A 22371-nucleotide genomic window follows, 5' to 3' on the forward strand; every position below is an offset into this window, starting at 1 on the left:
CTTTCCCTTACATATACAGGAAGTTGAAGTCCTTATATACTGTTGTGATTGTAATGAGAACGGTATCATGCAGCGTTTCTATGATCAGCGAGTCAGCTGACATCAACACCAACCGTCCGGGCAGCATGTGACAACAAACTTTTCCCTAGTGAAATTGCAGACGCGGTACACAATTTTATTCAACACCCCTCCTCAGAAAAAAAAAGTTTTATTTCAAAGAGACAACACTACAATCCACAGCAGAATGAAGCAACACAAGCGTACTTATTGCTTAAGCATCCATAATTATTAACCATAAACCTTAGATGATGGTAGTAGACCACTACTGGCGCGCGCTTAATCACGAAGAAGCCGCCTTATTTCAATTTCGCCGTCGCAGTATGATCGATCGGCCGTTCATTCGAACCTAGGCGTACTTGCTCTGGACATGGTACTTGCACATCTTCTTCTGGGCGCAGTTGATCAGAATTTCTGCAGAGTCAATGCCTGACAACACACGACGAAAATTGACAGTGTAAGTGCAAGCAAAGCTTATCGCAGGAAGGCCTGGCAAGCCAACGAATAGGCAAATGGAGACCTTGTGCGCACATGTACCTGCAAGATAAGCGCCATGGACATAGCCATTGAAGTGCTCGCTTGTGTGCTCGCCAGTGAAGTAAACCCTCCCAATCGGCGCCTATAGTGCAGGGAAAGAAAAAAAAAACAATAACCCAGGTTCATGCATGTGGTTATTACATGATTCACACCAAGCAAAATCACAGTAGCTATAAGATTATAAAATCACAAAAGGATCTGTAGTACGTACCCTGAGCTGGTCATATTCGTAGCGGTTCACGCCAATTGGCCAGTTGGAGAAGGTGCCCCTGTAGAACCTGTCGGACCACCATCTCGGGACAAGGATGTCGGTCGCGTCCGGGACGTCCTTGCCAGGGAACATCCTCCTCAGCACCCCCATGATCTCTGCCTTGGTCTGGTTGTCCGACTGCTGCTCAATGCGCCTGGACTCCTCGTCGGTCACGGTGACAAGGAGGACGTTGGCATCAGGGTACTGCTTCTCAAACTCCTGGTGATGAGTTGTTGTTGAAAACATAAGGACGCCGCAAGATGTTCAGTTGCATGGCGTTCATCATAATTTCACTTATCGCTGCTAATTAAACGACGGGCTACTACCTGCCAGACTCCGTAGTAACCTCTCCTGCTGCTCGCGTAGAGGAAGAACTCCCTCCCTTCCCCTTCAGGCCAGAACTTTTTGGGGAACTTGACGAATATCTTGGTGTACACGGCCATGTCGAATTGGTAGATCGCCACGACCTTCCATGACTGATTCGATCAGTGCATGGAAAATATGAGACGTTTGTGATGACGAAAATTAAGTTGGACAGGCTAATAAGAGAATGTCTAGTTCCGATCCTAGTAGTTCGTTGATCAATCTATGTATGAAGGCGAAGGGGACTGACAGGCAGCTGGGGCTTGAACTGAATGAGATCACTTTGCAGGACTCCCAAGCTTGCAGAAACCATGACATAGTCTGCTAGGTAAACGGCGTTGTCCTCCGTCTTCACGGTGACTCCACTCGGGGAGTAGGAGATCTCACGAACCACCTGCACATGTATAGTATACAGATCCAAGCTCACGACGATATGCTTACACATGATTGAGATCTCGAGTAACTAATAATGTCATTTAACTTGTGCTTATTACTAGATAGGAAAAAAAATGCAAATTAAGTATGCAGGGCAAGTAGGCTAGTAGCAGGCACCTTGTTAAGCTTTAACCGGGGATCGACGATTTTGCCGAACTTGTCGGTCTTGAGGTACTGGCCGGCGAGGTAGAAGACGACGGACTCGTAGCCCCGCTGGTCGGCGACGAAGTAGACGTCGTCCCCGAAGTCGCTGAACGTCGGGAGAGGGACGGTGTTCTGCAGGCTGGTCACGCGCGGCGGCTCGGCAAACTCGTAGTCGTACTTGTAGTAGTCCACCACCATGTCCACCGGCGTCGCGGGGCCGTTCGGCTGGCTGGTATACACCATTTGCACGTGTTTGATCACAATGTTTGAACTTTGCATGTAATTTTGTTGCATACGGAGTACTGATCTTGCTTGATTTTTAAGCATGAAAGAAGTTTCTTTTTTTTAGATTATTGTTTACAACAACGCTGAAATGCATGCATGCAATGACTTTTTTACAGTATTATGTATAAGATGATCCTTTTTTAATTTGTTTAGAACAGAGCAGACAATTAAGGATATGATGAATCTGTTTATGTAGATATACGTACTGATCGTAGAGTCGCTGCATGGCAAGGACGGACATGTCGTCTCGGCCACTAGTGTGCAATGTGCCGGTAAGTTTCTTCCCACTCTCTTCCACATTATCCGCCTGATCAATTCTCTTCTGAACGTAATGTTCATCGTAGAGGCCACCACTGCAGTTTATTTACAGCAAAAAGATGTTAAGAAAATGTTATGCTCCCTTTGGTTCAATATGCTTGATGTTTTAGAATTCCTGTTGATAACAAAAATATTTTCCCTTTGGTAAAATATTTTCAAAAATATTAATTATATTTTTTGAAATATAATATTTTTTAAAAGAAATTGTTGTCGATGTCTTTATTTAATAAATGACACAAATCTGGAACTTGATGGAGTAATACACAGATGCTAACATCTCTAAATACTAATTACAGGGGCGGAGGCAGTATTGATGCCTCAGTATTCCTAGAAATACCAACTATTTTACCAAAAAATAGTATTTATCAAGTATACACATATATTGGGTCAAAATCTCTAGTTTTTAACTTATAACTCAGCCCAATACCGATGCAGAGTATTATCCTGTACCCACTCTCAGGCCAGCCCGCTGGCTAGAGCTGATAGCCCAGGAGGCCAACATCTCTCCCAATCGGTAGCATTCCCACCACTCTCCCAGGCCGGCAACACCCAACGTCATCAAGTACCCATGTCACACTCTTATCAGGAGCATCAAAACGAGGTAGCGGGCTAGCAGCAGCACTAGTTGAATCGAGCATTAGCCATCTGGCTAGCTCTAGCACTAGCACCATTGGTGATGGAACCTCACATCCCAAATTTTGATTTTCTTGCACAATAACTATTAATATTTAGTTTTAAGCGGTATATATTCTTTTAATGTGAATTTTGGAGCTGTAAAATGAATAACAAATCAATGATTTAAACTCTTTATGGAGCTCGGTGCATTCTATTTAGTTTGCTACTTGTTGAAGCATAAAACTAATTGTTTTGGTGCAAATACTTTTATAAAAGGAGATTTAGATATGGACACATGAGGAATTATAAATAATTGTAATTTCTTTTTATTACATGGAACATCTTTGATTCGAATGGTTTTGTAGCATTGCGAACCCTTAGCATTTTTGTATTGGGAACTTTTCTTTTGATATGGGAATACCCAACTTCTAAATCCTAACTCCGCCACTGACCAATTATACTTGTACAGTGTGGAGTGAGTAAATATAATCATAGCCTACTGACACAATAAACATCATACTTTTGGCCTCGGATGTAAGCTACTTTCTCCGTCTTAAATTATTAGTCGTTTTGACCTTTTTAGATTTATAGACTTTGCTATGTCAAAACAACTAATAATTTAAAGCGAAGGGAATACTACTCGTGAATACATACATCCACAGCCAGCTGTATTAACTTTTCTAAGCTTGTGTGTTTGTCCATCATGATGGCAGTGTGGTGCGCGTCTTTGTTGCAATTGCATAAAGAAAACTCATGTCACTAGATTTTTTGTTTAGAAAAAAAGCTGGTTCATTAGTTTAGCTTAAGCCTTTTCAGTTCACTTGAGGACATACTCCTCCTTGTAGACGTTTTGCGCGAGGTGATCGAAGTCGGAGCGGAAGTTCCTGAGCATGAGGGTGGAGTTGACGATGGGCCAGATGGGGTTCATCTTGCCGCCGTTGACGCCCTCCACCCAGTTGGCTCCGACCTCGACGTTGATGCCGGCGAAGTTCTGCTTGTGCATCCGCCCGCCGACGTGGTCCGTCGCCTCCAGAATCAGCAGGTCCGTCATCCCGGCATCACACAGCCTCTTCCCCGCCGAGATCCCTGCATTAACAAACCGAAGAGTCATGATATGACGGTACGTGGTGCATGAGCGCGCCCTGTGTACACAAGGCAGAGAGAGTGGAGGATTTGGTATGGATAATGCATGTTTACCCGACATGCCCGCGCCGACGATGATGACCCTGGGGCCGCCGCCGGCGGCGGCGGCGAGGGAGGTATACTGTGCCAGGTTCAGTGCAACCACGAGAGCAATTGCTGCCGTGCAGGGAATCATCTCTAGCGATTTTGGAAAAAGCGTGAGAAATGAGAACACACTGCCCCTCTCTTGTTCACACACTGCATATAGAAATATTCCACTAATTAGTAAGATAGAATAGCCACGTATATATACAATGGACTTTATTGTCCACCACCCTCAACCGCTGCCATCCCTCCACCACGCCCTGAAGTTAGCTCGCCCCCAGCGTCTCCTGCCTGGCTTCGGCGATGAGCCGCCGCCGCCGCAAAGCACTTTAGACTTGAACAATTGGCATCTCCATTACCGAACCATCTTCTCTTCCACCATCTAGTGAAACATACAAAATCCACTACTACATCCCTTTAAAGTTGAAGATCATAAAACCCTTCCATCCCCAACCCCAAGCACAAAATCCTGAACTCTAACATGGGCCATGCCCCATCATGATAAGGGGAGGAGGAAGAGGAGGACCCACCTTGCCGGCGCCGCTAGCCACCGGATCCAGAGCACACGGAATGAAGGAGGGGGAGAGCGAGTGAGAGAGGAGCAGCGCGATGAGTGCACGGGGTGAGGTGCAAGAATGGTGGGTAGTAGTGTTGTCTCCGTGGCTCGGGCTGTTAGGAATACCGAAAAAGCCGCATAAAGAAGGTGTTAGGTAGGAGAGAGTAAGAACTTCGCGCGGTTGGATTTTGGTCTTTGCACATTAGATAATAGCAAGTGTCTATAGGTGAAGATATTTGCGTCGTGCACGTTGGAAAAGTAGCATTTTCTAAAAAAAATATAAAATACGTGATGTAGTTTGAACCTACGGAGCTGCAAAAAAGGTGTTAGGTAGGAGAGTAAGGACGTCGCGCACGGTTAGATTTTGGTCTTTGCGCATTAGACAATAGCAAGTGTATATAGGTGAAGACATTTGCGTCGTCCACGCTGGAAAAGTAGCATTTCTGTAAAAAAATATAAAATACGTGATGTAGTTCGAACCTACAGAGCCGCACAAAAAGGGTGTTAGGTAGGAGAGAATAAGGACGTCGCGCGCGGTTGGATTTTGGTCTTTGCATATTGGACAATAGCAAGTGTCCATAGGTGAAGACATTTGCGTCGTGCATGCAGCATTTTCTCTAAAAAAATATAAAATACGTGATGCAGTTCGAACCTACGGATGCTTCTCTTTTAAAAATTTATAGAGGGACAAAATAAGTTGAGTTTTTGCGGCGCCTTTGGTCTAGCACATCAGCCTTCCAAGCGTATATGTTGCCAATAGTATAGTTATTCGTGCTCGTGTGTATGTTAAGATATTTTATTATATAATGTACATTCAATAATGATTGTGTCCCTATCTTCTTTAGTTTAGATTTGATTCCTTTTACTGCATGGCTTATATTTTTACATGTTATTGTTCCCGTCTCTCTGGAAGCAAAGTTCTGGTTTAACATCAAGGATCGCAATACAAATTAATGGACCTTGCCTTTTCAGTTATGGGTAGGGTCTTGGTGCTTCTTGGGCCACATTTATATGGGCCCAATGGTGGTAATTTGGACCCAACGACCGTGTCTCTTTCTTGTTCCACCTTTCGCCTCCACCCGTCCGCCGTCGGAGGAGGAAATTGGGGGCTCCACCCGCATCCGTCGTAGCACAAACCTCGATAGGGTCTCGGACATCGTAGCCATGGCCGACGCCGCGCAATCCATCCCGGCCGCGATCGCTTCCCTCCAGACCTACTCCACGGCCCTCTACGCCTTCACCGCCGCGTGGCGCTCCGTCGAGTCCCACGCCGCCGGCCTCGACTCCACCCTCGCCGCCCGCCTCGCCGGCTTCTCGGAGCTCGAACTGATATGCTCCGCGATGGACGGTGCCGGGCTTCGCGCGCACCTCACCGAGCACAGGGACGAGCTCAAGGAGCCCGCGCGCGCCCTCGACGCCGCGCTCCTGGTGGCGCCCGATCCGGGGCTTCTGGCCCTCTCCGCGGCCGCGGGTTTCTGCCGCGCCCCGCCGGAGGTGGCCAAGAGCGATGGGGACATCAAGGTGTCCTGCTGCCTGCTCATCGGCCTGCTCGACCGGCTGCGCGCGATTGGAGTGAAGCCGTCGCCGGAGGCGCGCGACGAGGCCAGAGCTGTCGCGGCGGACTGGAAACGAGGCAAGCGGATCGGGCCGGAGGCGATGTTTAAGCAGGAGATGTTCGCATTCCTGCTTCTCGTGGGGGTGTTTGGGCTGGTTGAAGATGTGGGCGGAGCCAGCGAGGTGCTAGATCTGATCGTGTCGATCGCGAGCCGGGAGCGCGCCGTCGATGCGTTCGTTGGCCTTGGGCTCGACCTCGACCAGCATATGCCTGGTAAAGTACATTTACTTTGTGTACGGTAATTTGTTGGTTTCGTTCTGTTCTTTTTTTGAAAATAATTCGTTCTTTTCTGTGGACTATGGAATGCTAGCATTATTGTTGTTTGTGTGCTGAATTGTCCAACCAAGTTGGGTAGTCACTCATCTGGCCTGCGGATTCAGGATGATGCTTGTAGCGGTAGTTGGTTTACATGTTATTTGCAGTGATCCATGCCATGCCATCGTGTGTTGTGTTAGAATGCTTACTCTGGGCCTGTTTGGGAGAGCTATCCTCCTGTAATTTTCACCTTCAAGACAATGAAAGTGTTTGGTTGGCAGGTTGGTTCCCTGCTCAGACAATGAAAGTGAGGTTAGGCATATAGACTGTGCTTCCCCTAGGTATATAGACTGTGCTTCCCCTAGTTGTAAGTTAAATCGACACGGATGCAGGTGTCACTTGTCCAACTTGGTTACGACTTGCAAGTACTCGATTCGGCAGATTTTTTGGGGACACGCCAAATTCCACTTGAATCCGACATGGTCATGATATTTGGTGCTATTACTTAAAATTGACCAACGCAATGGTCAGGATATTTAGCACCCTTTAGTTCTGTATAATTCCTAAGCTAACTCATTGATGCTTCAATCAATTCAAATCAGACTTCATTACACTTGCTAATTAATCCAACTTGTTATTCCTTTACTCAAATTAGCATCATTCAGATAATCAACCAGATATATGATGCTGTTCCTTCTTCCTAGTTATGTCGTTATCTTATCAGTATGTTCTACGAGTATGCTTGATCATACGCTGCCAAATTCTTGTTGCTCTTGTTATGTTCTCATATATCTTGTTGGCAATTGTATTTCTTCACCTGTTTGGTATGTTGCACTGTTCTTTTTGGAATCCTTTCAGCTGTGTGTTAACAATGTGTGCTTCTCTATAAATGTGTTGTTTCCTTCCATCATTTTTCTCTTTTTTTATAAATTGAATCTTTTTTATTTGTAGTTTAGGAAGATTTTTGGATGCTAATCGGGGGGCAGTGAATGTCTTTGACAGCTCTGCTTAACATCAAACATGCTCTTGAGTGTTTTTAAAGAAATGCCGCCAATAAGATTCAATCATAGGCACATGTCATGTATTTATTCATAATACACTATAGTCTATTTGTCAGCCTTCCAGGAACAGCTCTGTGTTTGTTGTTATAAAAATTCATGGCAGTAATGTTGTTTCCCGTTCCAGTTTCAATGTTTATAATTGTTCTTGATGAAAAAATTGACCTTAAAATGAAACATTTTCTTTGTACCAGTTCTCATTGAGAAAATGAAACAAAAGAGTAAACAGCTTGAGGCGGTCAAATTCATTCAAGCTCTTAATGTTGTGCACAAATATCCTTTGATGCCTGTTCTGAGGTCGTACATTAGTGCTGCTGCATTAGCTGGGAAGATGATCCGCATCAGGGGAGATGATCCTGCCTCTCAGGTACATGTCTGCTCCAGTACTGTTTATTATGAACATTTTACACCAAAGGTTGTACAGACAGTTCTTATTTCCTAAACTATCTTGGACTTTGGCAGAATGCAGCTGATGCAAAAGAGCGCATGCTGCTCGGAACATTGCAGAAGTTCATTCAGGAACATAAGCTAGAAGAACTGCCTATTTTGGAAGAAGCCAACAAGCGAACGGCACAGTTGGACAAGCAAAGTGCAGAGAGAAAAAGAGCTGCTGCCGCAGCGGTGGCAGCTGCTCAACAAGTTAGCAAGAACATTGAGGAGCAGCGGAAGATACAGCAGCTGATGCAGCCTGCTAAGAGATCAAAGGTAGACAATGTGGTGCTAGGTTCTTCAGGCCAGAATGTCCATTCAGCTGGAACTCCTAGTCAACAATTTATCCCGAGGCAGAGCATCCATACTGCTGTGGCACCAAATCAGTACCAAGCTGCTTTAAACCCGAATGTACTACCTGCCATCACCCAGATTTCGCAAGTAGTTACTGGGAATCATCGTCCAATTGGCATCCAAAGTCAGGTCCCTGTTGCGCCGGCTGTTCCGACTCATTATGGTGGCCCAGATTATGAAGTGACATCCTCCAGGCCATATAGGTCCAGCACTCTAGCTCCTGGACCAAGTGCTTTGAATGTTCCAAGTGGGCGTGCATCGTCAAGGTCAAGGCTCTATTCTGGAGATCCCCTTGCGGCTGTCTCCCGATCATCAGGCAAGAAGGGTTCATCTTACAACTATTCCTTGTCCAATATGTCAACTTATGATCCTAAATGAAGAGGATTCGGTTTACCTGTAACCGGTGGACTAACCTTGGAAATTTGGGTTCCAGAATGAGCTCTGGTCCCTTTGTACAGCTAGGTTTACAGCTAGGTTTGTATCTATAGGAAAATTTCTTTGACAAAGTCCAATAAATATTTTAGGAAGTCAAACATGGACTCTGGTCATAAGGACAGACTGCCTTCGTGTTATTCTATCTTTAGATTCAAACGATCTTCTTGTGTTACACGGGAATAGTTGTTTCACCAGTATGCGTTTTGAGGTACTACTTTTTGCCAAAATATTGTTGCTTCTTTTCACGGAGACATCCATCCTAAAACAGGAGAAACAATTGAGTGGCATGCTTAATTGCGATCTGTTCGTTTTGTTAACATATTATGTAGCTTTATATCAGAGATTTATGATTCCATGTCACAATCCACACTAGATATAGTTTGTTAGTTTTCAGCCCCAGTGCGCCCATCTCCACTACCATGATTTGCACATCGATTGCTGCCTCTAAACTGTTTGTTTTAACCAACAAGTGTAACGTGGTCCTGAAGCATGTACAATTTTTTTTTCTTTCTTAAAAAACAAACAAACTGTGTTATGTTTGATTGTTTTGAACGTGCTAAGCTAAGAAGACCGCACGCACAAAATAGGACTTCCTCATTTTATACCTCTCATATATAGCGAAACCAAGCCTACAGAAAACAGTCAGTAACCGTGCACATTGCACAGGGGATACAGCAAAACAACTGACAAACCAGAAGATGGACCTCACCAACCCAACAGACAGCTACACGCACACGTACTTCTACAGATGACACACAAAACGCCGCATCGCGGCAACGGCATCCTTCATCCCTTGGGCTACATGACATACTTGAAGAATAAGAAGAAGAAGAATTACTACAGATCGAACAACATCTCGTCTAGTATAGCGTGCGGTGGCTGCCTAGGTGCCTGTGGTTCAGCTTGCCGACGACCCTCATCACCCCTCGCGCGTGCATCTCGCGCTGGACCGCCATCGGGAGCCCCTCGATCCGCCGCGCCAGCAACCTCGCCTCCTGCGGGAATTGCTGCATCGCATGCCAGTCAACCACAAGTCAGCGCCAAACAAGCATGCACGCATCTATCAAGGGAGCATCGAAATCGGATTCATCGACGTGGCAGGTAACGAGGGCTCACGTTCTTGCCGGCGTCGAGCAGCTTGGAGACGACGTAGTTGGAGTAGCTGCCCCGCACCAGATCGGCGAGCTCGTTGGCGCGGAGGCCCACGAACGCGGCGAGCAGGCGCTGCCGCGGCACCGGCGTGCGCGCGAGGAGGAAGCACGCCTCCACCACGTAGCTCCCGAACCGGTCCAAGGACAGGCTCGCCACGTCCGCCGCCACGCGGTCGGCGATGGCCACCTGGAGGAGCTCGCTGCCGTACTCGATGGCGCGCTGCAGGAAGTAGTTGCTGAACTGCCCCATGGCGATCTCGACGGTGCGGTTCAGGATGATGTCCTCGAGAGCGCGGAGCTCGCCGTTCCTCGCGTACACCAGGCATTCTGCCAGGCACCTCGACCCGAACGACGAGAAGAGCAGCTCGTCGATGATGACGGTGGCGAACTGTATTATGATCTGGCAGAAACCAAGTAAATAATCATCAGCAAATGACAGGTCAAAATTAACAGCAAGTATGGCATGTTCATACCTTGCTGGCCTCGTAAGACATCGTGGTGAAGCAGTACTGAAGCAGCTCCGCGCCGTTGCACTGTTCCATGAGGCGTTCACGGAGGAGCCAGCAGATGAGCTGCACGAGCAGCTGGGGGTGAGGCACCAGGGCCGTGACGAGCTCCTTCACAAGAGTTACCAACCTGCGCCATGTAATGTAAAAGGGTATCTGAACATTTGTGTTTCCATCTCAGTTTCGATTCGAGTATCTATCTACTCAAGTGATCATGTGAATCGGTGCGCAAAATACTACTACTGTTACTTGTGATCATACCAAATTAAAGGAGGCAGTACCAATTTTTTCGCAAAATTGATTGAGGGATCTTTTTTTTTGAAGGGTCGTTGAGGGATCTTTTGAGGGGGTACAATTTTAAAGCTTGATCAGAAAAGGCCAGGCTCGATTATTTTTTCAGAAGGGGAACGTACCCGTAATTGTGCTTGGCGACGCCCATCAGAAAGCCATTGCCCTTGTACACGGCCTCGACGATGTCCTGCAGCTCGTCGGGCCGCCCCGCGCAGGCGCGAACCAGCGCGCGGAAAACGGCCTGCCTCTCGCTGCTCCCCGTGACGCTGAGCACGTCGTTCCTGACCCTGGCGAGCACGCTCCGGCGCACCTGCTCGTCGCCCTCCAGGAGCAGGCGGACCACGTGGGCCGCCGTCTCCGGGAACCTCAGGAGGTCGGGATCCATCGGGCGCCGGAGCAGGCGCGAGCGGACCTGCTCCAGCGTCGGGTAGTAGTAGCGGACAGGCGTGGGGATCCAGGATCGGTAGTCCACCGGGTTAACGCTCAGAGTGCTCTGGAAAGCGGAGGCGTTCGGGTTTAGGCTGGAGTAGGCGTCACCGACGAGGTGAGGGGCGCTGGGCACAAGCTGGAAGTGGGCGGCGCTGGTGCTCGGGCTCGGGATCGGCGTCGACGACGAGCGCGACGACTCCGAAGGGTGGGACGCGGCGACGGGGTCGAAGTGTCCGGCACCAGCGCCCGGCTTTTTCGGCGTCGCTGGCGGGGCGGGGGCGGCGTTGAGGCGCGGGCTGTGCGCGCCGAAGTGCGAGTTGTAGAAGCCGGCGGCGCTGCAGGAGGCGTAGGGCGGGACGTAGCCGGCGCCCCTGGAGCTCTCGCCCACGACGTAGTTCCGCGGCTGGGGGAAGTAGTACTGCCCCGCCGCCGCCTGGAGCTGTTGCATCTGAATTTCGGCCCTCGCGGCCGGCACGGGCACCACCTGCGGCGGCGGCTGGGGATTGGGCTGCTCCCGCGGCGAGGGGTCGTCGCCGAGCCGCATCACGCGGAAGTAGGCGCCGAGCTCGGCGGCGGGGTCCATCAGGGCGGTGGCGGCGGTGCTCTGCTGAGTCCCGTCCATGGCGATCTCGGGGGCGTCGGAGCTCAAACCGGATGGATTGCGTTGCGAATCTGCCGTTGAGGGTTTTGCGGGCTGCGGCCGCACCTATATATAAGTGTGGGTTCCTCGGAACGGACGGGATCACGAGAACCCGACGCGGCGGCCGGGTCGGACTCCATCACCGAGTCCTACCCGATTTCGAAACGCACGCACCGTCGCGTACGAGCAGAACAAATCGTCGGCTAGCGCTGCCGCTGCCTGGAGAACACCTACCGGACGACCTGCATCACCATCACCTGCCGCGGGGACGCCTCGTCCTGGTCCGCCCCCAGCACCTCCTGCCGCATTTCGTCAAACACCTTCCGCGTGACATCTGAGAGCTCGGCCGGGACATTGCCCGCACGGGCGCCGCATTGATGGCATTGCCAGGATGCGGAGGCACGGGGACGCGAAGGGACCGGAGATTTTGGGGAGGAAGAAGCGGTGGACCGGTGGAGAAGGGTACCTTTTTTTTTAAGCCTCGCAACTACACGTATAAGCTGTAGTATATGAACGCACGAGCTGAAGTACACAGCACACACGACACGCAGCGCCGCTTTGTAGAACGGCCTGGCACATCCATGATCCTTGCGCAACATGACAGACAGACCGACTGACATTTAGACTAACTACCTTGCAAGCTTCACGGTGCGCTATGAACAGAACAAAGACTGCAGCGGTTGCTAGGAGAGCACCTCCCTGACGGCCTTCATCACCTTCTTCACGAACAAAGTCTGGTTCTCCTTTTCCCGCCCCACCCCCAGCAGCTCCGGGATCCTCCGTGCCAGCGCCATCGTCGCATCCGAGAAGTGCTGCAAGCCACATTCGACACGAATAAAAAAGGCAGGCAGCTAAGGATCGAGGCCCCGGCGCCGGCACCGGAATGACAGGAAGTTAGCTGACTACTTACGTCTTTGCCGGCCCGGAGCAGGTCGCTGACGACGTTGTTGGCAAAGCGTTCCTGCACCAGTTGAGAGAGCTGGCACTCGGACAGGTGCTCGAATTCCGTGAGCACGCGTTCTAGCACCGGGCGGCACTACCCCGTCCGGAGGAAGCACGCCCGTACCACGTGGGACCCGTGCTTGTCCAAGGACAGGATCACCAGGTTCCCTGTGAGGACGCGTCCCGTGATGTTCTCCTGGAGTTGGTCGCTGCCGCGCTCGAGGACTTCCTGCAAGTAGTTGTTGCTACGGCACGCCGGCGCGCGGCTTCGTTAGTTTCATTCAGACACAACGCTTCATCTTGAGAATGCTAAAACTGAAACCAGAATGATCGGACGACGCTTTATGTAATCGTATGTTCAGTTCGCACCTGTATTTACCCTTGGCGAATTGAACGGTGTGGCTCACGATGAGCTCCTCGATTTCCTGGTTCTCGGGGTTTCTCGAGGCCACGAAGCATTCCAACATGGACTTCCACCCGAACTCGGACAAGAGCACATCACTGAAGGTGCCAAGTGCACGCTGGATGACAATTTAAAAGCAAGCGCATCAGAGAACACGGAGGAGAGCGCATTGGTATAATGGTATGTCCCATTGTTGCCAAGCTGTGGGCTCTGTTACATACCGAAGAATCCTCGTAAGGGAACGTGGTGAAGATTCGGGCCTTTCTTGTGGTGGAACAGGGCTTCGTTCAGGAGGCAATTGATGAGCTGCTGGCGCAGTCCGGTGTGCGGCTCCACCGCCCTGAAGAGACCCTCTAGAGATGCCATCCCCACCTTGGGCAGCGCACACAACAACAAGGTCACATACATTGATATTACCCAGATTTAAGTTCACCGAAGAATCAATATAATCACAGCAAATGGTCTGAACATTTTGAGGAAATTAGTATCGAAAGGATTCAAGGAACTGCTAAACTTCGGTCGCTTGCAAGCTTCAGTCAAGACTTGTCTGAATATTATGCAGTTTAGATTTGTACTCATTACTGAGGTTTCTCTCTGGCTAGATTTGAATTAACGAATTGCTGTGCTCAATTAGTTCGATAGATTGATCAAACTATGGGAAGCGAAATGCGAAGCTTCAATTTCCGAACCATTTCTTCTCAAAATCAATGGAGGGATTCATTCGCAAACTTACCCGCGTGCATCATCCGCGACGTGGATCGGGGGGGCCCACTTTCGCACGCGACATTGACGATGACCTTGAGCTCGTCGAAACTTCCCGCGCGAAGCAGCTCGACGAAGACGACGCGCCACGCTCTGCTCCCCATGACGAAGTGCAAGGCGCCCATGACCCCGTCGAACACGATCCTTCGAACCACCTCACAGCCCTCCTTGAGCAACCGAACCAAGCACGGGGATGAACCCACGAAGCCCACATCCCCTGGCGCAAGCTGGCGGACGAGACAGAGAGCCTGTTCCTCCTCCAGCGTCAACTTGCGAGGAATAGCCGGCGCCGGACTCCTCGATCGGGGCTCCACCTGGTCAGCGCTGCGGGCGTGTCGAAGCTGGCGTTATCATCCCGCGCGGAGGAGTCGATGGCGCTGGCTTGAGGACCACCGGCTGATGTCCGGCCCACATCGGTCGGAAAGTACGCCCTCCCCCGACGAGCTGTTGCGGCTGCGGCATCGGCAAGTACGGCCTCACCTCCACGAACTGTTGCGGCTGCGGCTGCGGCATCGGCAAGTACGGCCTCACCCCCACGAACTGTTGCGGCTGCCACAGCACGCCATGCGCAGCGGTCGGCGCCAGCCCCTGCGGCGGCTCTGGGGGTAGGAGCAACATCGGCGGCTGCGGGGGCTGGACGTCGCGCTGCTGCTGCGGCAGCGCGGGTGGTGGAGGATACGGCTGCGGCGGCGGCAACGGGGCCGGTGGCAGATGCGGCTGCGGCTGCGGCTGCTGTTGCGACGAGGAGGGGTGGCGGGGACACCTTGCTTGGTCGGCTCCATGGTGATGGAGGCGACGAGCTTGATCGCGCTTGTATTTGTTGGGGATATTGAAATGAGGGAGGCGTGGGCGGCGCGCTTATATAGAACGGCTGGCTCTTGGGCTCTTGGGACGGGGCGGGTTGCATTAGCATTTAGCAGGACGGTTGGCTCACCAGGCTGGCTGTGTCTGGCTCCAGACGGGGGGAGAGGGGAGGGCCCCACTTGGTTGCAGTAGGCAGTGCCCCCCTGCAGATGGAGCGCTGCATACACCTGTGTCTTGCGTCTCTTCTCTTTCTTACCCCTGCAGCAAGGAAGCCAATGGAGCTTGTCACTTGTACCAGGCAAGCAAGCTGTTAGCTGTAAGAAATCAGCATTATGACTCACCAGATCACCAATCACTTACCAAATGCTAGCACGTTAAACCAGCTAAGAGCATGGGCATTCCGGGTTAAATGGCATTTCCACAGATCACAGCTGAGGCAGCCAGTGTTCTTCGTAAACCGGCAGCGATCAAAGCAGAGTCGCTGACATATCTTATTCCAGTTTGAGGTTCCTGAATTCATAACTGCAGACACACTTCTGTACACACGGTAACTGACAATAAGGACACTCCATCGTCTTCAGGCGTCTTTCACCATTCAATTTTTTTTCCAGACTGAACTTCCCATCCTTATAAATTGTAATTCAGGCTTTGACCTTCTTCAGATTTCAATCTTTTCCAGTAACTTGTGCTGTGCTCCCTAACGTTTTTGAGACCCGTCCGTTAGAGCCATGCTGCCTTTTGCCATCACCAACCAATGAAACACCATTGGCCATTCGATTCCTTAGAAACAGACCACGTTGCCCGAGTCTGAATCCGCTGCTACCTTGGTCTGGGTTCTGGCGGGAGGATCCTTGGCGTCCCCCGGGCACCAGTTCCAGGCCACCAGCGGCGCTAGCAAGCACCGTGCATCCCCCTTCCCTTCCCGTTTCTGGAACTGGAAGCAGCTAGCGCCTATCCGCGCTTGCAGAACGGGGTTCACGTCCAAAACTGAGGAGCCAAACTGACTCAGGGTTCCTGCCCCGGAGCACGTGATCACGACAATCGCCAACGTCCGTGTGTAAGAAAGCTTCTCTCCATCTTCCCGTCCACCGCGACTGAATGGTCGCCATGTTCCACAGCACCATGGACCTCTGCGGCATTCCGTCGAACAGCTTCGGCGCGACTTCTGAGCGGCCGAGCGAGCCTCGCGTGCAGCCCACGGCCTGAAGGCGCTCAGCCGGGACGATGCCCGCGCCGGCGCCGGCATCGGTCGCGCCGACTGACATGTTGGGGAGGCACGGAGGCGGCGAGGGACCGGAGACCGCGGGGAGAAGGACGCGTCGGAGAGGCCGGCTGCTGCGCCGATTGGCGATTGCCGAGCTCCGGACACGCGCGGGGAATCAGGATCAGTCACTAACCAGTGGGGCCCTTCGATGGAAAACGGACGCTTAGTAACAACTAACAAACCCATACGAGTACGACCCCCCTGGCGACAGCGTGTCGCCCGTGCACCGCCTTTCTCCAGCAGCTCCAGGTTTTCTACCGGGCCTGCTGAATTATGACCTGCCCTGACAAAGCCAATATGCTCATACACAATTGACCTGATAATGAATCGGCTTGCAGGAAATTAAAGATAAGCTTGGCACATAAAAAGAGGACTTCCAGAAAACCTTGACTTGCCGTTTCAAATTTCATCATGGAATCAACATTCAACAATCAACCAAGCCTGGACAAGCCAAAGTTGCAGCATCGCCTACTTACCAATCGATACGAGCTGAACACATGACACGCGTTGCCTCTTTGCAGTGTCTTGCAGCACGGCCAGCGGCATACTATCTACTTACAGTCGCAAGCACGTATACACATCGATGTGCGCTGTGAACAGAAGAGATCGTCTATTGCCTATTGGATGGAGCAGCTGCTAGTGGAACAGCCTATCGATGACCCACATCAACAGCCACAGCTGCGCATCCTCCACTTGCAGCACCGCCGCCGGCAGCGCCTCGATCCGCTTCGCCAGATCCTCCGCGAGCTTCGGAGAGTACTGCCGCCGATCAAACAGCAGTCAGCTAATAACGATCGAGATCTCAGCGCATCAAATTAAACAAGCGACGAGGGAGGAGGGTGTGCAAGAGCACGGCTACTCACGCGCTTGCCCGTGTCGAGCAGCGCCGCGAGGACGGAGTTGGAGTGCGGGCCTCGCACCAGCGCCTCCAGCTCGCTGGGGCGCAGGAGCAGGAACGCGGAGAGCACGCACTCCACCGCCTCGACGGACCTCGTCAGGCGGAAGCACGCCTGTACCACGCAGTAGCCCAGCCTGTGCCCGGACAGGTCCACGATGTTCTCCGCCACGCGCTTCGCGATGCGCACCTTGAGCTCCTCGCTGCCGAACGTCAGGGCATACTCCAGGAAGTTGGTGCTGCAGCGCAAAGAGGTTTTGTCAGTTCCGGCGACAAAAAACTCTAGAGCTGATGAGAGGGATCATCGGCACAAGACGACAGGCATGGTTCGTACCCGCATTGATACGTGGCGATCACGCTGACCCGCCTCAAGATCTTGTCCTCGAGATCCTGGAGCTCGCCGTCTGTTGCGTTCCACAAGCACACCAACAGGCAGTAGCACCCCATCGGAAAACATAGCATCGCGTCAATGGAAGCGACGGCGACCTGGATGATAGTCTAATAACAGGAAATCATCAGATCGAGAGAGAAAAGAGCTCAGCTCGGCCAATAGCTTTTCGCAGCCGCGTCGTGTTCCCAATGGTAGGCACATACCTTGCAATCCTCGTGAGGCAGAACGATGAAGCAATGGTGAAGCAGCACATCACCTTTGCTCTGCTCCATCAGGCATTCATTCAAGAGCGCGGTGAGGAGCGTCACGCGCAGTTGAGGTCTCAGCGCCACTACCCTGATGAGCTCCTTCAGAGCTATCACCCTGCACCGTGCAAACAACACAACGCTCGCCGTTTAGTTCTACGGCAGCATTAATTCTAGCAGATCTCGACATTTCAACAAAACTAGTATGAACACTTTGAAGTTTGAATCTATGTAGGGCGCATGTGCACATTGATCTATCTCTCTCGGTTTTCATTTGAATTGCTATTGAACATGTGAATCGCAAAAACGTGTACCCAAAACTTGCGCGGCGAACATTCGTCAGAAACATGGGGCTCAACTTCAGATTTCGCATCAATTTGTGCAAAATTGACGGAGGAGTTGATCGGCGAACGTACCCGAGGCTCTGCTGGACGACGATCATCAGAAAGCCCTTGCGGTTGCACGCGGCCTGGACGATGCCCTCGAGCTCGTCGAAGCGCCCCTCGCAGGCGCGCAGCAGCTCGCGGAACACAGCGTGCCCCTCGCGGGTCCACATGACCGTGTGCACGAAGGGCTTGACCTTGGCGAGCACGCACCGCCGCATCGTCTCGTCGCGCTCCTCAAGCAGGCGGACCACGTGCGGCGAAAACTCCGGGGACATCAGAAGATACGCATCCAACGTGCCTTGGCGAAGTAGGCGAGCCCGGACATGCTCCCGCGTCAATCGGAAGAGAGCCGCGTCAGCGCGCAGCGATCCGAGAAGGGCGGATGGGTGGTACGCGTCGAGTGCATGCGGCAACTGCACTACCGAGAGGTTGGGCATGGAGGTGGGGTGGAACGCTTCGGCGCTGGCGCTCAGCTTGCTCCGCTCCGGCGCCACCGATGGGGTGGGCGCGGCCGGGGCGTTCGAGATCAGCCAGTTGCCCAAGTTGCTTTGGATGCGGTCGGCTGGGGAGGGCTCGACGCCGCCGTAGCTCCGCGCCTCCGGTTGTGACTGGTGCTGGTGCGGCAGCAGCCGCATGTCGGGCGTCGTCGCGGTCGGCGCGAGCTCTCTCGGCGGGGACTGGGGCACGTGCGGAGGCGGCCGCTCGACGGGCGGCGCAGGCGGCGCGAGCACCTGCTGCGGGTCGAGCAGCAGCGAAGAGGTGGCCGCAGGCTGGTGCGGCTGCAGTCGCGGCGAGGAGGGATCGCCGAGCCGCATCGCGTGGAGGCCGCCTTCGAGGTCGGCGGTGGGCTTGGACGAGGCGGCGCCACCCTGCTCGTTGTTCGGCTCCATGGCGACCGAATCGCGCTGGATTGAGTTGCGGATTTCAAAATGAGGCGTGTGAAATGCCGGCGCGCTTATATAGAGCGGCCGCTCGAGACGCATGCGGTTCAGGAGCCCGAGTCCAGATTCCAGAAGCGGGGGGCCCACTAGGCTGCCCGTGGGATCATGAGGTCCCACAAGGGCTGATGCCTGAATGGGAAATGATCAGAGTGAAATCAGCTTCATTACTATTCACCGGATCACCAATGATTCACCAAACGTTAGCACTGCTAACAAGTTACCAGAATTTTTTTTACGAGAATTCAGAATCAGTAATATTTCACAAATCACACCATCCGCAATCAGTCATCTTCCTAGCTAATCGGCAGTGAACTCAGCTGCCCGATATCTTTATAGTTGTGCGCTTCTTCGATTTTCAGTGGTAAAGAACATTCCAATGATCGTCAGCCGTCTTTCACCATTCTAGCTCTCTCCAGGATGTACTTCCCTTCCTTGTATTTCTGGCTTTGCTCATAGGCTCTCTCCTGCAGAACACCACCCATGAATTAGGATACATCATATGAAGAATATGGTAGTAATATGGACATTATGCTTACTGGTTGATGCAAACTCAAAACGAGGTGCAAGAGTAAATGCCAGCAATTGGCCACCAAAAACCTGACTAGCATTTGAGGAATGGAATGGTATCATGTCTTTTCTTTTACATGGTAACGAAAATCTATTCACTAACAGAGCAACAGTTAATATGATCGGGGTAAAGGAGTTCTTGTGACTTGTGAGCATAACAGCAGAATGAGGCCTGAAGCTGGGTTGAACAGACAAAACTGTCACCGGCATCAATGACAAGTATGTAGAGATCATATAAAAAAGATAGATGTTCAAATTATATTATCAAATTGTATAAATCCTTGACTTCTTCACTGCAATCTTATGTTTTACTCTCAAGAACAGGGGGGCAAAAGAACTAAGCACGAAGAATAATGTGAGCATGACATCTCTAGAAGACTAGAGTTTAATTCATCTTGCAATCCAATAATTAAGCCCAAAAGGTGAAACAGAGAGTTCACTTTAGTGTTAGCTAATAGTTCCAAGACAAACAGTTTATGCATTAGTAATTTGTTGACAAACTGAATGAAGTGTTAATCTTCTTTCCTCATGCATTCATGGTCGCTCGAATTTCAATATGTGTCTTGAAGAAATTATATGTATACCTTCTTCAGCATTCTTTCGTTTTTCAGATAATTGCCACAGGATAATTCTTGTGTTATTTTTTTAAAAAAATAATTTTGCTATTGTGTCTAGTATCGAGCATGAACCCAAGAAAGATAATCACTGTTGCAAGATAAACCAAAGTATGTTTCTACTTACATATCTCCAGCCAAGAATCTGTTGGCAGCAGCTACAGTAGATGTCATTCACTGTGTGGAGCCCAGTTACAAGATTGCGATCTTCATTAGGTCCTAAGCATATGTTCACACTGAAATATTGCCAAAGAAAAATGGATTTTAATGACCATATCTGAACAGGCATGCATGGATCAAAGGCAGATAGCCGCAAGATACAGATAGGATTTTGACTTGTGCTGCTCTGGTTACAAGCTATTCGCAATCTGACAGAGTGGCAGTGAGTTTATCTGAACGACTTTATAAAATGGAATGAGAGCGGTTTTGTGGCAAATACAATAATAATGACAAAACAGGAGAACTACGTTAAACTCATGATAGTGGCTTTCATTTTAAGGTAGACACCACAAACTGCAGCTATAACCATCAGTCCATCACCAAACATGTAATTAGCCTTTTGTCATCCTTGAAACACACCTAGGACTTTTTCTTTGTCAACTGCCAAACCGATGTGATCCCCACCCATACCAACAGTATCCAACAGCACACTACGTTAAGTTGTGAAGCAAGTTACAAGAGTACAGTCTGATGGCTGGTCAAGCGTGCATATCTCATCTGTCGGGACCTCAAACATCACAGAGACGTACTATGTAACAAGGAATGGATTAAGCCATTGTCAACGCTGAAAAGGCTCCGACGTCGTAACCATACTACGAACTTATTTACAGGCATATCATAGGCATGTTATAATAGTTCGACGAGGAAGCCAAAATTCGTGGTATTCGCAGCAGCATTTCTAGTATCGGAGAACCTGTGATGACCATGGCTTCCAACGTGAGATGAACAAAGTTCTATAATCTCGCTTCAATTCCAACGGAGATTAACCTGAAACCGGCACCCTATTTGCAGTGCAGCTGCACTACCAGCCGAGTTCAGATCACATCTTGCGGGTCGGACGAACTCGCCCGGCCCGATGAGGAATCGAGGAGCAGCTTCCACATGAGCAAACGCAGTCTCTTTCCCTACCGGCCAGCGGCCACCAGCCCATTTCCGCCAAGGGAAGGCAACCGTTGCAGCGAGAGCTAGCAAAGCTAAATAGGAGGCGGCAGAGAACATACACGTGGTCGAAGAGGTAGGCGCGGCCGGTGCGGCCGTAGAAGTCCCTGGAGATGATGGCGTCCTTGGAGGCGGCGTCCACGCGGCAGCGCCGGCACCTGAACACGCCCTCCCCCTCGAGCCGCTCCACGAACAGCAGCCCCATCCCAGAAATGCACCACCGCCACCCGCTGCCTGGTCAATCGACGGAAAGATCAGGCGATCGGAGCCGAGCTCCGCCGGCACCCTCTCTCACCCTCAGCAATCAAGAACCGGGGAGGAGAAGAAATTCACAGCAGCAAGACTCCAAGAGGGGGAAAGAAAGCAGAGGAGGACAGGCACCGGTCCGGCGGTCCCAGCGGCTCTCGGCTCCCAAGAAACGAAAGGAGATGATGAGGAACCTTTACTTTCCTTGAAGAGATGGCTACCGAGGAGAGATGCGACGACGGATGATGGATTGGGGGAGGGAAAGGAGGGTAAAAGGGAGACGAGAATGGAGTGTGGGTGGCAGCGACTCCAACCCTGCAACAGCTAGCAGCTCAGCGCCGCAGCGAAAGCATGTGAACGACGCGCGGAACCGTGGTGCGGCGCGTCCTGCGTGGGCCGGGTGGGGTGCGTTTGCGTATTTATATCGATGAGCAATGGCGCCACGATTTCTTCATCAATCTGTTCAGTGTTTCAGTTGATGGCTCATTATATAGCCAGCGAATTTGTTCAGAGTTTCAGACACAAGATGAGGCCCTCGTAACGAAACAGCCGCTTCACAGATGGGATTCTGCTGTTTTGCCAACCAAATGTGATCTCCGATGGAGTGATCCGACTGAAACCAAAACATCACAAGACACGCATACGAAAGTTAGAGCCACTACACACTACAGGCACCACTATAACAGAGGGCCTGGAGTTCTGAATCCATCCAGAGGTAGCATCAGCATTCAACTGGGATCGGTGGTGGAAACCGGAAGCTTGGCATGCTTCTTTGGTGCAGAGTGGTTCAGTCACGCATCAGG

General features: G+C 51.1%; 6 protein-coding genes across 8 annotated transcripts; 1 reads left to right on the plus strand and 5 right to left on the minus strand.

Annotated features, from left to right (window-relative positions):
• Positions 1-149: 149 nt before the first annotated feature.
• LOC112878292 (polyamine oxidase) lies at positions 150-4884 on the minus strand. Its single transcript, XM_025942740.1, has 10 exons — positions 4762-4884; positions 4202-4384; positions 3838-4090; positions 2278-2424; positions 1760-2015; positions 1458-1601; positions 1171-1320; positions 806-1063; positions 595-676; positions 150-486 (listed from the first exon to the last, which is right to left on the minus strand). The coding sequence occupies exons 2-10, from the start codon at positions 4320-4322 to the stop codon at positions 407-409; spliced, it is 1491 nt and encodes a 496-aa protein (XP_025798525.1). The 5' UTR covers positions 4323-4384; positions 4762-4884; the 3' UTR covers positions 150-406.
• A 961-nt stretch (positions 4885-5845) lies between these two features.
• On the plus strand, positions 5846-9124 carry LOC112875574 (FRIGIDA-like protein 3). Its single transcript, XM_025939457.1, has 3 exons — positions 5846-6615; positions 7910-8082; positions 8178-9124. Exons 1-3 carry the CDS (start codon positions 5952-5954, stop codon positions 8874-8876), a joined length of 1536 nt encoding a protein of 511 aa, XP_025795242.1. The 5' UTR covers positions 5846-5951; the 3' UTR covers positions 8877-9124.
• A 448-nt stretch (positions 9125-9572) lies between these two features.
• Positions 9573-11932, minus strand: LOC112873394. Its single transcript, XM_025936357.1, has 4 exons — positions 11004-11932; positions 10558-10720; positions 10050-10484; positions 9573-9940 (listed from the first exon to the last, which is right to left on the minus strand). The coding sequence occupies exons 1-4, from the start codon at positions 11930-11932 to the stop codon at positions 9794-9796; spliced, it is 1674 nt and encodes a 557-aa protein (XP_025792142.1). The 3' UTR covers positions 9573-9793.
• Positions 11933-12403: 471 nt separating this feature from the next.
• LOC112877307 lies at positions 12404-15477 on the minus strand. 2 transcript variants are annotated; one of them, XM_025941558.1, is made up of 6 exons: positions 15222-15477; positions 14029-15119; positions 13517-13667; positions 13262-13393; positions 12861-13137; positions 12404-12762 (listed from the first exon to the last, which is right to left on the minus strand). In XM_025941558.1, exons 2-5 carry the CDS (start codon positions 14180-14182, stop codon positions 12987-12989), a joined length of 588 nt encoding a protein of 195 aa, XP_025797343.1. In that variant the 5' UTR covers positions 14183-15119; positions 15222-15477; the 3' UTR covers positions 12404-12762; positions 12861-12986. The 2 variants fall into 2 exon arrangements, 1 of the variants encoding a protein (XP_025797343.1); XR_003225464.1 differs by lacking the exon at positions 15222-15477 and having other exon boundaries at positions 13262-13413; positions 14029-15107.
• Positions 15478-16761: 1284 nt separating this feature from the next.
• Positions 16762-18932, minus strand: LOC112873395. The gene is made up of 5 exons (XM_025936358.1): positions 18073-18932; positions 17615-17774; positions 17355-17518; positions 16989-17259; positions 16762-16884 (listed from the first exon to the last, which is right to left on the minus strand). Exons 1-5 carry the CDS (start codon positions 18930-18932, stop codon positions 16762-16764), a joined length of 1578 nt encoding a protein of 525 aa, XP_025792143.1.
• A 197-nt stretch (positions 18933-19129) lies between these two features.
• On the minus strand, positions 19130-22178 carry LOC112872606 (putative yippee-like protein Os10g0369500). 2 transcript variants are annotated; one of them, XM_025935664.1, is made up of 4 exons: positions 21773-22178; positions 21385-21556; positions 20292-20400; positions 19130-19447 (listed from the first exon to the last, which is right to left on the minus strand). In XM_025935664.1, the coding sequence occupies exons 2-4, from the start codon at positions 21525-21527 to the stop codon at positions 19367-19369; spliced, it is 333 nt and encodes a 110-aa protein (XP_025791449.1). In that variant the 5' UTR covers positions 21528-21556; positions 21773-22178; the 3' UTR covers positions 19130-19366. The 2 variants fall into 2 exon arrangements, with proteins under 2 accessions (XP_025791449.1, XP_025791448.1); XM_025935663.1 differs by having other exon boundaries at positions 21704-22178.
• Between the last annotated feature and the right edge of the window lie 193 nt (positions 22179-22371).

Source organism: Panicum hallii, chromosome 9, assembly GCF_002211085.1.
Source record: "Panicum hallii strain FIL2 chromosome 9, PHallii_v3.1, whole genome shotgun sequence".
In the NCBI taxonomy this organism is placed as follows: domain Eukaryota; kingdom Viridiplantae; phylum Streptophyta; class Magnoliopsida; order Poales; family Poaceae; genus Panicum; species Panicum hallii.

Bases quoted from the DNA above. Each gene is read 5' to 3' on its own strand.
- LOC112873395 (XM_025936358.1), bottom strand. From the start codon at position 18,932: ATGGAGCCGAACAACGAGCAGGGTGGCGCCGCCTCGTCCAAGCCCACC. The intron at 17,775-18,072 runs GTACGTTCGCCG...TGCACGGTGCAG, and splicing joins GTCGTCCAGCAGAGCCTCGG to GGTGATAGCTCTGAAGGAGC. The intron at 16,885-16,988 runs GTGAGTAGCCGT...GATCGGCGGCAG, and splicing joins TGCTCGACACGGGCAAGCGC to TACTCTCCGAAGCTCGCGGA.
- LOC112872606 (XM_025935664.1), bottom strand. From the start codon at position 21,527: ATGGGGCTGCTGTTCGTGGAGCGGCTCGAGGGGGAGGGCGTGTTCAGG. The intron at 20,401-21,384 runs GTATGTTCTCTG...GCAATATTTCAG, and splicing joins GCCTACCTCTTCGACCACGT to TGTGAACATATGCTTAGGAC. The intron at 19,448-20,291 runs GTAAGTAGAAAC...GGTGTTCTGCAG, and splicing joins AGATTCTTGGCTGGAGATAT to GAGAGAGCCTATGAGCAAAG.
- LOC112875574 (XM_025939457.1), top strand. From the start codon at position 5,952: ATGGCCGACGCCGCGCAATCCATCCCGGCCGCGATCGCTTCCCTCCAG. The intron at 6,616-7,909 runs GTAAAGTACATT...TCTTTGTACCAG, and splicing joins CCTCGACCAGCATATGCCTG to TTCTCATTGAGAAAATGAAA. The intron at 8,083-8,177 runs GTACATGTCTGC...GGACTTTGGCAG, and splicing joins GAGATGATCCTGCCTCTCAG to AATGCAGCTGATGCAAAAGA.
- LOC112877307 (XM_025941558.1), bottom strand. From the start codon at position 14,182: ATGGGCGCCTTGCACTTCGTCATGGGGAGCAGAGCGTGGCGCGTCGTC. The intron at 13,394-13,516 runs GTATGTAACAGA...TGGCACCTTCAG, and splicing joins TCCCTTACGAGGATTCTTCG to TGATGTGCTCTTGTCCGAGT. The intron at 13,138-13,261 runs GTGCGAACTGAA...GGCGTGCCGTAG, and splicing joins TTCGCCAAGGGTAAATACAG to CAACAACTACTTGCAGGAAG.
- LOC112873394 (XM_025936357.1), bottom strand. From the start codon at position 11,932: ATGGACGGGACTCAGCAGAGCACCGCCGCCACCGCCCTGATGGACCCC. The intron at 10,485-10,557 runs GTATGAACATGC...GGTTTCTGCCAG, and splicing joins TGTCTTACGAGGCCAGCAAG to ATCATAATACAGTTCGCCAC. The intron at 9,941-10,049 runs GTGAGCCCTCGT...CATGCGATGCAG, and splicing joins TGCTCGACGCCGGCAAGAAC to CAATTCCCGCAGGAGGCGAG.
- LOC112878292 (XM_025942740.1), bottom strand. From the start codon at position 4,322: ATGATTCCCTGCACGGCAGCAATTGCTCTCGTGGTTGCACTGAACCTG. The intron at 2,016-2,277 runs GTACGTATATCT...GGTGTATACCAG, and splicing joins ATGCAGCGACTCTACGATCA to CCAGCCGAACGGCCCCGCGA. The intron at 1,321-1,457 runs GTCAGTCCCCTT...TGATCGAATCAG, and splicing joins AGTTCAAGCCCCAGCTGCCT to TCATGGAAGGTCGTGGCGAT.